Raw genomic sequence first — 15,324 nt, 5'->3', positions numbered from 1 at the left:
GCAGGACACTTGTTATGACCCTGCCTTCTGCTGTAACACAATCACACGAGACCAAGGCCATTCAGAAGGATTCAAAAGTGCCAATTATGCCTGAAACTCACGCCAACTGGGACACTCCCTGCATTCCCCAAAGCTGTGAACTCATGCGACTGCATCATAGGGAAATTCTGTGTTTCTGTTTGTGTGAAACCGTCGCACAAACTTGCTCCTCTGACCTTGCTCTGTCATTGGTGAGAAGAGAGGCGATTGAAGAAAACAGCTCCAGTGCAGTTATTCACGCGTGAACTCACTCTAGTTTAATCACAGGCTGACAAACGGATGTCGGATGATGTCAGATCTCTCCTCAGGCTTCCTTCCCTTTTTTTTCACCAGTTAACAAACATGATTAACTAAAGCAGCAGAGTGTGAGTAAAGTTCAGATCAGAGAGTTCCTTCAACTGGCAAACGGTTCATTGTATTGACAATTATTGGACATTTGATCGGAGAGAAGTGAGGTTTCCTCCACAGAGTGGACTCTGCGTTCATTTAAAGGGGACATATTATGCAAAATCAACTTTTTAATCATTTTAATACCTATATTTGGGACTCTGGAGGCGATGACTCAGTCATGTTTTTGTGGTCCGCCTCAGTCTAAGTACAGGAGATAAAACACGCAATGTTGACATTGACAATGAGACATTCCTGGAATTGTTGTCTCGTGGAGCTCCGCTTTGTCCCTAAAAAACAGCAGAGTGCAGACGAGGGCAATAAGATCCGGAAGAGTAGAAGTCTGCTCAGTGTTCCATTCTTGGCTGCACTGTGCAGCACAGAGTTCTACACAAACTTCCAGCCTCAGAGGATTTAAGGGTCCGGTGGATACATTTCATATATGACGGCAATGTGCCGGCTAAAGCTGGCGAATGACGGCTTTTCCAAATGCTAACTGCTGTTAGCTGCCGTAGCCTCAGTAACGCTGATATAGTTTCTTGTGTCTCATTTGCATATTTAAAGAGACAGGCACTCAAAAGCGAGCGTTCTGAACAGGGCTGTTTTGGCAGAGTGATTGAACTGCTGTGGTGCTTCATCCTTAAGGTATTTTGACCAAAGCATGTCACAGACATGTTCGTTAGGACACCAGGGAACTAGGTTCACTTGGAGAAATAGGTTACAATATGTCTCATTTATTGACAATTTCCCCAAAAGCAGCCGACAAATACGCTCCCCTTTAGCAACCGCGGCCTGACGAATGTCTAGAACACAGATGATGGCGGCCAACAACAACGTAAAGCAGGCTTTGACCATGCCAGTTGCCTAAAATTAAATTCTACCATGCATGTGCATGTGAATGCCATTTTGTTTCCATAAAATCCATCACAACTGAGGCAAATGTTTGTTTGTTATGGCAAAGTACAAAATCTGCAGCGTTGCAGTGGGACATGAGCGACACATTCCTCTACCACGTCCTCCAAAACAAAACAGTGGATTCATTGCAGAAATTCCCCACGCCCTCACTGACGTCTGATGGATGCAGATTGAAACCAAGACTTCATAACATTTCCCACAGCTTGACACGTAATAAATAAACTCCACGTTACATCCGTGCAGTCTTAAGGCATTTTACCGAGTAAATAAACGCCCTCAGCGTCATCGTTTTCATTTATGAGGGAAACAACAGCAGCAGATAATAGCAAAGTGTTTCCATATGTTGTTGCTGTGGATCAGAACGGCTGCATCGCCTTTGTCTCTGCAAATGTGACTGAAATCCTTCACAAAATGTCAATTTTTCAAATCTATAACAGCTGGTTATGGAACTATAACACTAAAAAAGTTCTCATGTGTGAGGAAGTTTCACGTTGAAGCCAGAAAAACAGACACATATCTCTGTTATCTCACACAATAAGAGTCAGCACAATGACATAACCATACGTCTGTTTACAACAGGGTTGAGAACATTATTGACCTCCGCCAACGAGGTATATGTTTGTTTGTTTGTTTGTCTGTTAGCAACATAACTCGAAAAGTCACAGACAGATTTGGATGAAATTGTCAGGAAATGTCTGCAATGGGACCAACAAGTGGTTGAATTTTGGGCGTGATCCGTAGACGCCTTCACTATTTTATCGCTATTTTGTAGGCACTGCGCTGCCTTGGTGGAGGTCTGTGCTCTCCGAGTGCTTTTCTAGTTTGTTTACTGCAGCTTTGCTATTGCCAATTTTAACCACTCTAACGTTCATATATGCCTGTTTAAAGGTGCAGTATGTAATAAATCTAAAGCAATGGTCATAAAATCCTCCTAATATGTCACAGAGACTCAGGAATAATGTTCATATAACAAACTGAACTCACCAACAACAACAGTACAGACAAAATAGTTGCATTAAAAAAATATTTTGCAGACTGCAAATCATGTTTTGGCATGTGGCGCCACCTACCACCGTCTACCAATCACTGCAGTCAGTAGAGTCTCAGCTGTGCCAGTTACCACCACGGGTTGCCAGTTATGTCAGAAAAAGAAACCTAAAAGACCTCGGTATTTTGAATTTGAATGTAGTAACCGTTTTTGGCCACATTCTTACATATGGCACCTTTAACGATTTTTAAATCATGATTTTAAGTTACACTCCAATGTTTTATTGATTTCTGCTTCATTTTAAATTGCTCAGTGTTTTAAATTGTCTTAATTTCAATAATGTATTTTTGATATTGATTTTGTTTTACTTTCTAATGTATTTCCTTGCCTGTAAAGCACTATGTGCTTACCTTGTGTAAGTAAGTGTAAGTTTTGAATATTTTTTATCAATCTTAATTTTCTCTGTAAAATCACTGACTATCTTTTGCTTTCACTCTGGTATAAATTGTAACTGCGGAGTATGTGAGGTCCAGAGACAATGACACCAAAACAAATGAAAACTGATGCTGTTAAGTCATTTTTTTAAGCCACTAACAGTGAATCATTAACATCTTTAGTTAACACTGTGGCCCTCTGCCTGCATGACAGCTCCTAAACTATTCTTTACTGCCAGGTCTCCACAGCCATGACAGTCAGCAGGAGACTGGCCAATCAGACTGTACGAGCACATGGATCATTCACTATCAACTGTATCTCTCTTATTCATACCGTGTGAGTTTGAATCAAACGTCCGGTTGTTTTGCAGTGTCGAAACTTGTTGCCAATGCCGGCCGTTTGGTAGAGCAGCCAGTGGGAGGCACCCTGTGGTAAACAACACTGTCAACATTGTGATACATGTTACCACGATACAAATAATATCATGATGATCAATATATTGCAATATCTGTCTAACAAAAGTGCAGGAATTCTCCATTTATTCACAACCATTATCCCGCTGTAAACTCCCCCTCTGAGTACACTTTAAAGGTGCACTATGTAATAAATCTAAAGCAACTGTCCATAAAATCCTCCTAATATGTCACAGAGACTCAGGAATAATGTTCATATAACAAACTGAACTCCCCAACAACAAAAATACAGACAAAATATTTGTATTAAAAAAAATTTGCAGACTGCAAATCATGTTTATGTTTTTAGATCATGTTTCGGCATGTGGCGCCACCTACCGCCATCTACCAATCATAGCAGTCAGTAGAGTCTCAGCTGCCGAGCAACCACGGGTTGCCAGTTACGTCAGAAAACGAAACATAAAAGGTATTTTGAATTTGAATGTAGTAACCGTTTTTGACCACATTCTTACATATGGCACCTTTAAACAAGCTTCTTTTTTATATATATATATATATAACTTTAACTTGAGTAGATTTTTAGACCAGTACTTTTACTTGTACTTCAGTAAACTTTTATCAAAACAGCGACACTTTAACTTGAGTAGGATACTTCAGTACTCGATCGTTTAAAAGTTAAAGAAACACATTCAAATTCTTGTTAATGACGACGGGTTATTTAGAATAAACAACACTAGTTTTAAAAGATTCTGGTGTGTAAGTCACATTTAGGGGAAAATATTATTTTCATTTGGCAGAAATGTAAAGCTAAAATGATTCTACTCTATTATGTGTGCATAAGTGTACAATAACCTGAATGTATGAACTGTTGCTTTTGTGGAGCCGCATCAGCTGTACAGATGTCGACCACAGGGATGGAACAAAATCAACTTCTTTTGAGTTTTGACGATAACTGAAGGCTACAAAAGTTCTCCAGAAACAGAGTTGGAAAAGTGGAGAGAGGAGTACAGGAGTGGCTACATTTAAATAAAGAACACATCTGGGATTGAACCAGTGACCTTCCAGTTACGAGCCCAATTCCTAGCTTCTCGACGGTGGCCCTGAGGTGCAAAACACAAACGCAAAACCAAAAACACAAACCACAACACACAAACGCAAGGGCCAGCGTTTAGCTCACTTTGTAGAGCTGCCGTCCCATGTTGAGGCTCAGCGAGCAGAAAACACAAAAACATTCACTCGCAACGGGAACGCAAATCAAAAAACGCAATCACAAAAGCAGAAAACAGAAATGCAAAACTCAAAACGGAAATACAAAAGCAGAAAACACAAAAACAATACCTCACAACGGGAACGCAAATCAAAAAACGCAATCAAAAATGGGACGGCAGCTCTACAAAGTGAGCTCAACGCCGGCCCTTGCGTTTGTTTGTTTGTTTTGTGATTTGCGTTTGTGTTTTTTGGTTTTGCGCTCGTGTTTTTTGATTTGCATTTGCGGATGGTGGTGTTTTGCACCTCAGGGCCACCGTACCTCTTGGCCTCCAGGCTGCCCTCACAGGTGCTGCTTACGGTATGTCAACATTTATGAATTTCAACAAAGGTGATATGAAGTATATATATATATATTTTTTAAAAGTTCCTAAACGGTTACATGTCATGGAGGATGTTGGCCTGCAGCTGTTGCTGCATCTTTCCACAAACACAACAAACAACACAGGCCCAGAGGGAAAAAGAGAGAGAGAGAAACCTGGTTTTCACATTCACACATTCACTCACTCACTCATTCACAGCCCAACAGAGGTTTGATTTCCTTCCCTGTTCACTGAGCATCAGTGTAAACAGCAGAGCTTCCTGTTCACATCATCAGCACAAACGCAGCAGTGAGCGCAGACACGAACACAGCAGGAGATACTTCTTCTTTTGTTTATTTATTTACCTTCAGTGTTTTTAACACTGATGAAGACTGTGTGTGCCAGAGAGGGAGAGAGAGAGAGAGAGAGAGAGAGAGAGAGAGAGAGAGAGAGAGAGAGACACTTACCTTCCACATCCAGGCCATCCTTATTCCTACGCAAACAATGGTGGACCGTTTGTTTCCGTCAGACCCCACAAGATGTGCCCGGCGTCACCGCGTCTGAGCGCGGGGTTCTCACGCTTCCATGATCACGGTGAGGAGGAGGAGGAGGACGCGTGGATGAAGTGTGGTCTTCTTCCTGAATATTGGAGTGAACCGTTATTCCTTATCCTCTCTCACTCTCTCTCTGGCCTCTTTTTTTTCTTTTTCTTTTTTTTCTTCCACGCAGCTGCCGGGACCAGGAGCGACGCTGCGCAGTGATTGGTCAACACGCGCGCGCAGTCCCGCCTCCTGCCTGTGCTGTCACGTGATCGCCGTCGATTTCCTCCAGACTTAAAAAAATAATAATAATAAAAAATGGCAATTCACTCACAAAATCTGAAATGTATGTGGATAAAAATCTGAAAATACAAAAACATAACTTATGTATAGTAAGGATTGGCAATAATGAAAAATAGAAAAATAGATTTAATACCTAATGTTTCTATGGAAGTCTGTAATGGATCAGTTTGGGGATCCTCAATGATTGAGTATAAGAAAATCACAAACAGAAAACATGACATAAACAACGCTACTAAATAAAATAAAATGCTACTTGCCTTTCAGAGCCCAGATATATGGGCCCGGTTGTCCATCATGTGGCACGCTGTCCACAACACCAACACAATAAACCTGGCTTTAACCTTTCTCCTTTCTGTGTCTGCATTAGCATTCTGCAAAAAAAAACAACATCACAATTCACCTGAAGCTAAAAGTCTGTCTAAAATATATGTTTTTAACTCTTTCTTTCTTTTGCCTGTTGGAATTTATTATTAATATGAGAAGAAGAAATAGAAAAATCATAATTAATACCACCAGGATTCCAGAAGTGTTGTCATCGCCTATGAGCCCTATAAATAAATACATTCGGCTAATTATTCTTTCGAAAAACATGATAATAATTAAATAAAGCTCCCCTCGTGTGTCTTTGGGTCGTGGCGTAAATGAAAGCACCCACAGGAAACAGGATCCATCGTCACAGTGAGAACACAGAGACACTCACGACGCGCTGCCGTTAACGACTTTGTTGTACTTTATGATATTTTACTGTGCATCGTATAGTTTCCCCACAACACTCCTATAGAACAGATCCCACACGGCACATTTTCTATCCTCTTTATTGCAGTTGTGTGAAGAGCCACAACAAGACTGTAAAAGCTGCTTTTTTTTCCCCCTGAAAATAATTACTTTTCTTCCTTGTTGCCTTCTTCTTCACCTTTAGATGTGATTTTTCTTAAAGTTTACTCAAAAATCACAGCGGAAAGTAACAAATACAACAACGATTCCATGCTGTAATCATCAGTGCATCTAATTCACACAGACCATTTTCCTCCTGAGCATTTCTTATTTCTTTGTTTTTATTATTATTATTTTAAATCTGCTCACTTTTGGCAATGGATTCCCATTCTCAGGTGCTCCCATTCAGCACGGTAATTATGTTTGTTTTAAATTTTTGTTTAAAGTTTGTTATTTTGCTTTCAATGTCTCATTTCAAATGTCTTTTTGCCAGTTGTCTTTATCCCTCAGGAGTTCCTTAAAAAAAAAACTCCCTAATTTGATCCTTGTGGCAGAAAACGATCCCTTGCCAAAAACTGCTGTAAAAATATTATATTTTAATATTTTTCTCCACTTTAAATTAGTCAATATTTTGAACCTACTTCAGCCTGAAATATGCATATTAAATATTAATAATATTTTTGAGATTTTAACCCTTTAAATGCCAGTTTGTTCTCACAACTCCACTTTTTTTTTTTTGAAAAAAACTACACTAACTTCCATAAAATACATTTCAAGGGGAATTTGATTATACTTACTATTGGGCCTTGAGACGAGTCAATGATTAGCAGAAACATTTATTTTGAAGCACTGCTATTTTTTTGCAGTGCCAGATTTATTTTAAAAATCCCTAATTTGTTCCCCGTGGCATATGTTTTACATATTTTTTTTCCATTTTAATTTTAGCCAGTAATTTCATTGTAATTGTGTTTGTGCTGTACAACAATGATGGTGATGAAGCTCAAGGAGCAAAAATCAACTAGGAGCTAAATGTGGGACAATCGGTGACAATCAAATAGAAATTTGTCCAAAAAATATTGTGGTAATCATTCTGTAAAAGGGAAGAAATATTATAGTATAACGCCATAATTACTTCTATAGTAATCACGATATAATACGTATATATGATACGATAATTACCTTTTCTTATTTCCATACAGTTTCGTGTGAAAGTATCAAACTGAAACTGAAAACAGCAGCAGTTCTCATTACCAATCATGGCATTACTGTCTGTAACATCTTAAAGGGACACTGCGTAGTATTTATGGGTTTATATGACCCAAAATCCACTCTTTTATACATATTATGTGCTCCTGCATTGTCTAGTCGCTGTATAATAGTTTTCATTTCATTTTCGTAGTGTTTCAAAAAGTCATGTAAAATAACATGGTCACACGCCATGTTTCTACCGGAGCCTGTAAGGACAAACCCGAGAGAACAAATCAAGTGTTGTTTTACTTGTAGCGGAAGTCCTGAGCAGATATTTTTACGCGTTTAGAATGGAGGACCACGCGTATTTTACAGCGGATAAAGGAACACCAGTACCTGACCGTACGCCCGCACCACGGAGAAGGACAACATTTGACCGGCTGAGGATACCGTAGCGCTCAGGGAAGGGAGGGGGTGAGCAGAGGAGCAGTTCTTTGTTGTAAATTTCAGCCTCTCCTCTAGATGTCACTATAAACTACAAACTTCACCTTTAATTCCCCACTATTATATGCATCTTATTACAAATGCAATACATTGAATTAGAAATAAGACAATATCACCGTAATACTACCTCCAAATTAAAAAAACATATTAGTATTGTGTTGCTATTGTAATGAAATGTACAGCGTTACCATTAATAATGTGGAAAAATTTATTTAAAAAACGAACAAAAAAGTGAAAAACAAAGCAGCATATGACACTGTCCTGTGTCCTGTGTCCTGTGTCCTGTGTCCTGTGTCCTGTGTCCTGTGTCCTGTGTCCTGTGTCCTGTGTCGGTATTCAGGTGCTGCCTTGGCCCATGCACAAGGTTGTAATTGTGTATCTGGGTTCAGCTGTAATCTGCTCCTCTGTTTTCACCCACGACATGGCATTTTCAGGGAAAACACACACACAAATGAAAGAAAGCAATCTTATGCACGCGCAAAAAAAAAAACCATTTGAAATACGAATCTGTAATTACTGATACCCTAACAAGCATGAATGCACTGATGCAAACACACACGGAGACACACTGATTAAACCTTTTCAGGAGATATTCCTTTAGACTATTGCCTTGTGTGCAGCAGGTCCTCTCACCAAATCAATACCTCTGTTTGGGGCTTTCACCAAATCTCTCTCTCTCCATCCCTCTCTTTCTTTGACTCCCCTCTTCCAAAGCTTTTCAAAAAAAAAAAAAAAAAAGAAGTAATCCTCAAACTCCTAGTGTGCCACAGCACGGATTAAAACTCTCTGTGGAGACGGCTCAGCCCATTCAGAGGGAGAACATCAAGGTCATCTGCAGAGCAAGCATCTGAAATTACCTGTGGAAGATTAAAAGACTGTGGATGATACTCCCTCGCTGTTTCAGTGGCGATAAAGAGTTATCCTCTGAAAAGCTGCATGAACCTAAACCCAGGTTGGGGTTCATGCATTCAATGCAGCCCAGTTGCCGTGATCGTATATACATGGTATTGGGTATAACTTCAAGATAAGACAGTTGGTTTAAGTGGCTTTGAGTGTTGGCTGGTCTGAGTGTTTCAAAAACAAACAAGATCTACTGGGATTTTCACACACGCATCCATCTGTAGTTTATAGAGAAAATGGTCTGGGGGGAAAGAAAGAGAAAAATATTCCAGTTCTCCTGGTGAAAATGCTTTGATGCCAGAGGTCAGAGGAAAATTATGAGACTGGTTCGAAGTGATGAAATGTCAACAATAACTCAAATAACCACTGATTAAAACCAAAGTATGAAGAAGACACTGACGCAGATGAGCTACAGGAGCAGAACAACCACTTCATTAGATGTCCTGTACCTAATAAAGTGGCCACTGATGTTGTTAATGCTTATTTCAGCTGAGATTGGGGCCAGTCGCAACCCTGAGGGATGGATGGATACTTGTTTTCTAGGGCACGTATGAAACAATTTGTCAAACGGGACATTCAAACATCCTGCAGATTGGAGAGGTAGCATCAATATAGCATGGCAGGTTTATCATGTGAATATGCACAGGAGAGCTATTTTACTCCTTTTTGTTGGGGGATTACACCATCAAGGTCCTGGAGTGTGTGGTGCGTGAAAGTTGAGGGTCATTTGAGTGTCGACCTTGAGTGTCTCTGCGACCTTGAGTGTCTTGAAAGGCGCCTCCAAACATAATGCATTATTATTATTATTATTATTATTATTCGAATATACTTTTGCACGTTTAATCATTGTGTCTTATGATGTTTTACATACTCATTAGACTTGGGAATGCCCTCGACTCCATGCTTATCTTTTATGTATATTTTGGTTTATACAACACTCTGATTGGCTTCTTGGTGGTGAGGAGTGAACTCAATAGCTTTTATCTTGAAGCCAACCTTGAGCCAACTAGTCTCAGTCTGTACAATAACATGTTCTCCTAACAACTGGAATAAAATGGCTCTATAGTTATTCATTCATTCATTCAATCATTCATTGTCTACCGCCTTATCTGTTGGAGTCCATCCCAGCTGACATGGGAACAAAAGGCAGGGTCACACCTTGGACAGGTCACCACTCGATCCTCACAGGACCAACATACAGAGACAAACAACCATTCACTCTCACATTCACTCCTAGTCGAGTCAAAGTAGTCAATTAACCTCACTCTTGCTCCTCTACTACTGCTTCATCCTCCACATGAGGGTCGGGGGGGATGGGGGGGGGGGCGCTGGTGCCAATCCCAGTGGACATAGGGCGAAAGGCAGGGTACAGGTCGCCGATCCATCGCAGGGCCACACAGAGACAAACAAGCACTCACTCTCACATTCACTTCTACGGTCAATTCACCTGTGTTAATGTGCTTTGACTGTGGGAAGAAACTGAAGAACCCAGAGAAAACTCAGCAAACCTGCAAACTCCAGACATGTCTGTGACATGCTTTGGTCAAAATACCTTAAGGATGAAGCACCACAGCAGTTCAATCACTCTGGCAAAACAGCCCTGTTCAGAACGCTCGCTTTTCGAGTACCTGTCTCTTTAAATATGCAAATGAGACACAGGAAACTACGTCAGCGTTGCCGAGGCTAACGGCAGCTAAAAGCATTTAGCATTCGGAAAAGCCATCATTTGCCGACTCTAACCAGTCGTCATATATAAAATGTAAATCCTCTGAGGCTGACAGTTTGTGTAGAACTCTGTGCTGCACTGTGGAGCCAAGAATAGAACACTTCACCCATCCGCTCTTCAGGATACTATTGCCCTCACCTGCACTCAAGCATTTTTTAGGGACAAAGCGGAGCTCCACGAGACAACAATTCCAGGAATGTCTCATTATGACGTAGCAATGAGTGCGGAAGTCAACATCGTGTGTTTTATCTCCTGTACTCAGACTGAGGAGGACCACAAAAACATGACTGAGGCATCTTTTTTCAAACTTTGCCTCCAGAGTCCCAAATATAAGCATTAAAAATGAATAAAAAGTCTCCTGTAAATGCTAGTTTCCTCATCGTTCATCGCGAGCACCTCTATTCAGCCGTGAGAACGAAAACCGCAAAGCATCACATGACTTCACTCTTTGTGGAGCCTCTGCTGAAGGGCTTGTGAATAATTACCTGCAGGGATGAGAGATGCACCGGATCCGAACACAGCACGGGAGAAAATGTTCCTGCAGAAATTAAACGTGTATGTGAGAACAAAACGTAGGCAGAGAGTAAAAAAAAAAAAAAAAAAAAGGTCAAAGCCTAATTGCATTTTTAAGACTGCTGTATGCTTTATTTACCTAATGGTGTGAGTGTGAAGATGTAGACTCGAGGACTGCAGAGGTGCTTTAAGAAAAAGTTTCTTTCAGGTTAGATTCTCTAGTGTAATATTTATATCTTCTCTCAGAGTCTTTGTGTCAAACTACTGGACACACCATACTGTGAAAGTGGGCTCTGGTTTCACTTTCTGAGAACGGTCAGCGTTGGTCTGGTTCCTCGGCTCGAGTTCAGGGAAGCAAGAAAGAAGAAGCTTGTGAGAGGCTGAAACTCTCTTCCTCTGCTGACAGACACAGACACAAAGAAAAAGACGACTGCTGCTGCTGCTGCTGCTGCTGCTGCTGCTGCTGGTGATGGAGCAAAGTCGCTGTTCACAGCACGTTTTGACACATAAAACAGCAGAGAATGAGTGGAAATCTGTCAATAATGTGAAATCAAATACACTGTCTTACAGGATGGGGCCAATTAATAGAGGGTAATGGGGTTCCTGCTAAGTTTTGACACAAGATTCAGCACGGTAATTATGCTTGTTTTAAATTCATGTTTGTTATTTTGCTTTCAATGTCTAATTTCAAATGTCTTTTTGCCAGTTGTCTTTAACCCTCAGGAGTTCCTTTAAAAAAAAACTCCCTAATTTGATCCTCGTGGCAGAAAACGGTCTATTATATGTTAATATTTTTATATTTCTCCACTTTAAATGAGTCAGTCTTTTGAAGCTACGTCAGCCTGAAATATGCATATCAAATATTATTAATATTTTTGAAATTTTAACCCTTTATTTTACAGGTGAAAGAAAGAGTTAAAAAAAGAGAGCCTGCATGGTTGAGGAAGGGAAATACACAGTGCTGTGTAAAATATGCAATGAAGCACTGGAAATAAAGGCCTGGAACATCTAAAGACAGTAATAATAACTAAAAAAAGACATTAAAAAAGTCTTGCTCTACGGATTAAAAAAACTAAAAATAATACAATTTACTTTATATCCCCCAAAAAAAACAATGTTTTTACAGAAAAAATACCTCATATTTCTCCGTAGTATTAAAGGTGCATTATGTAATAAATCTAAAGCAACTGGCCATAAAATCCTCCTAATATGTCACAGAGACTCAGGAATAATGTTCATATAACAAACTGAAGTCACCAACAACAACAGTACAGACAAAATATTTGCATTAAAAAATATATTTTGCAGACTGCAAATCATGTTTATGTTTTGAAATCATGTTTTGGCATGTGGCGCCACCTACCGCTGTCTACCAATCATTGCAGTCAGTAGGGTCTCGGCTGGCGAGCGACCACGGGTTGCCAGTTAGTTCAGAAAACTAAATCTTAAAGACCTCGGTATTTTGAATTTGAATGTAGTAACTGTTTTTGGCCACATTCTTACATATGGCACCTTTAAACCAAATTTACTCTGGCAGTCTCACCATTGTCCATTATGTAGTGTTTTTTTTTTCATTCTGAAACTTTCAATTTTGCATCTACAGCGTGCATCGTAATCATTGTTTGTTCTTATTTGTTTTTGCGCAGAAAGCTCCTGCTTTAAAACACTCAGGCTGTTTGTTTATTTTGATTTGGGCTGATGCACAAATGTGGCGAGCAAGATCACAACATCCTTAAAGAAAAGGTTTTACAGTTGGGTCGTACATTCACTTCCTGCCAATAAATCTGCCTCAATGTTTTACACCGACCCCTTAAGCAACGAGTAAACTGCACTTGAATCTGTGTAAAGAATGGTGATCTCGTGTCGCCTGTCAGTAATCAACAAAATAAACGTAGGGCAACTTAAAGTCATGGTCCCAAGAAATGTTGTACAACAATAACTTTTTGATAGTTATTAAACGACCTGTTTAGAGTCAGGTGGTGAAGCCACTGTGGTGATGTCGTCTCACAGTGACCCGTGCGTATACTCACATATCAAAATCGCCTCCAGCTACAGAATGAGTGGATTAACTCGGGTCCCGTGTTCCTCTCTCCGCTTCCAGGATGAATCATTCTGAGACGATATGACAGTTTTGTCTCGGCTGCCACTGAAAAGAGGCATAAAGGGAAACTAATTACCGTGTGTCCTTGGGTACAGTGTCATTCTGTTAGCGCTTGTAAGGGTTCATCTTAAAAACACAAGATTCATTTATATTCACATTGTAGGTTGGACTATGACTAAAAATGAAGTGTCAGGCCCCAGGATGAAAATCTAATTGTCGCCTTCAATCTGCTTTTATGGACATTGTGTTCCGTCTGTTTGACAGGAAATGGAACTGTTAAATAAGAAAATAACTCGGTTCACGGTGTAGTTTACAGTGCAACAGTTAGATAATGGTTGGGTTAGGGTTAGAGAAAGGCTGGAATCAGGTTGTGCATGTCGGTAAATGTTGTTAAAATTTACTTAATGAATCATCCACCCAAATATAATTAATCTGGAGCCTTAAAAAAACAATTTGACCAATAAAAATTAAAATAACATGTATAAAGTCAAAGTTTGTTGACATTTGTGAAATTTAAGAACAAGCTGATGACAAAGGAAAACGCACATCTTTAGATAAAACACAGAACTGTGTAGATTTATGTGTTACCTCTTCAAAATCGTCAAAATCGCCAAATAGGGCTGTTCTCTTCAAAATGGCAGCTTTCCTGTAGGACTTATGGCAAAGTCGTCATTGACTTTTTGGACCGTCCTGGCACGATTAATGTGTGTACCAACTTTTGTTTGTGTACATGAAACATACATTTTTTGAAAAAAATGTGTTAGCCCCTCCCTCTGCCAATTTTCCACGCTTTTTCGGCAAACTTTCAGAGGTAAAATTTTACCAGGGCTGCACAATTTAACAAGTTTGAGTTTTTTATGATAAACGCGCTCAGACAGGAATGGACGCCAAATTCAAAATGGCCGACTTCGCTTTGAGTTGACGCCATGGTCCCAATGGACTTTTTTGTTCGTATTGTTGCTAAAACAAGTTTCCACCCACGTTTTGTAAAATTTTCCTCTCGCACTATGACAATACCACAGTTTCACCACACCTGAAACTCCACGCCAACTTTTCAGTTTCTATGCATATTAACCCACCCAGAAATCCACAGAATAATAATAATCGCATGAATTTGTGCCTTTTTTGTGGAGATTTTTAAATATTGCGTCTGATATAGCCACATATTTTTAGTTGATGAAATACTATAACCATGACCTCTAAATAAGAGGTGTGCGCTTTGTAAGAAATCATCTTTCCCCATCTCGCACAGACGGGGCCTTGGGGTCGCAACAGCAACAGCGGCAAACAAACAATGTGTCCTCAAATGTCCGACTATCCCTGAAAATCCATATTTGTGTGAAACAGGTTTGTCAGACGAAGGACATTCACGCGTTCACAAGTCTGACCCGAAAACCTTCCGCACTGGCAACAACGCCGCCTGTCAGCACACAGACTGTGGCAAAGTGATGGATTTATGAAACGAAATCAAATAAAAACCTCCACCTCTGAACAGCGTGAGGTAAATTATGGATTCTGTGTAAAACAATCTTTTCCCCCGGGTTTCCTGTCAGAGAGTGTCGAGCTGTAAACTCACACCTTTCCCTGATAATAACCACAAACTGGATGAAATGTTTCACAAAGTTGTGAATCATCTCCACGCTCTCTCACACACACAGCACTGCAGTGGTTAAATTAAATATTTATTAAGTGATTGTCTGCTCTGCCTGTGGCTCAGCAGCACTCGGCTGTAGCACCCGTGGCCTCAACTAATCCATGGTATTTTGTGCCGAGCGATAACAAGAGGGAGACAGAAGTGAGAGGAGGGGGAGGAAGAAGCAAAAAAAAAACAGATTGCGGCTTTTTCTTTGCAAACAAACCAGACTGAGAGGTGAAAGCTGTGATCTTTCCATTTGTCTTCCCTCTCTCTCTCTCTCTCTCTCTCTCTCTCTGTGCCTCAGCCTTTATCTCTTTTCCACACTTTCCCCATTCTCCTTCCCTCCAAACTTCTCTCTCTCTCTCTTCCTCCACTAATGAGAGCCAGTGGGGTTTCCCAGTCGCCCTTAACAACCGCTATGGTCGTCTGTGCCCGAACGGCAGGGGCCCACACAG

The 15,324-nt window shown here is 40.3% G+C and overlaps 1 protein-coding gene across 1 annotated transcript in view; it reads right to left on the bottom strand.

The window, feature by feature from the left end:
* Nucleotides 1-5,230, bottom strand: part of st6galnac3 (ST6 (alpha-N-acetyl-neuraminyl-2,3-beta-galactosyl-1,3)-N-acetylgalactosaminide alpha-2,6-sialyltransferase 3) — a gene marked incomplete at both ends in the record, with an annotated part of 86,345 nt that extends 81,115 nt beyond the window's left edge. Inside the window, one exon of the mRNA XM_083889026.1 lies at nucleotides 5,213-5,230. Within this exon, the coding sequence (XP_083745152.1) occupies nucleotides 5,213-5,230 (18 nt within the window). The remainder of the gene's footprint in view (nucleotides 1-5,212) is intronic.
* Between the last annotated feature and the right edge of the window lie 10,094 nt (nucleotides 5,231-15,324).

Source organism: Microchirus variegatus, assembly GCF_963457635.1.
Source record: "Microchirus variegatus genome assembly, chromosome: 5".
Lineage (NCBI taxonomy): Eukaryota > Metazoa > Chordata > Actinopteri > Pleuronectiformes > Soleidae > Microchirus > Microchirus variegatus.
The sequence above is the reverse complement of the archived record's forward strand: the minus strand, read 5'-3'. Positions and strand labels throughout refer to the sequence as shown.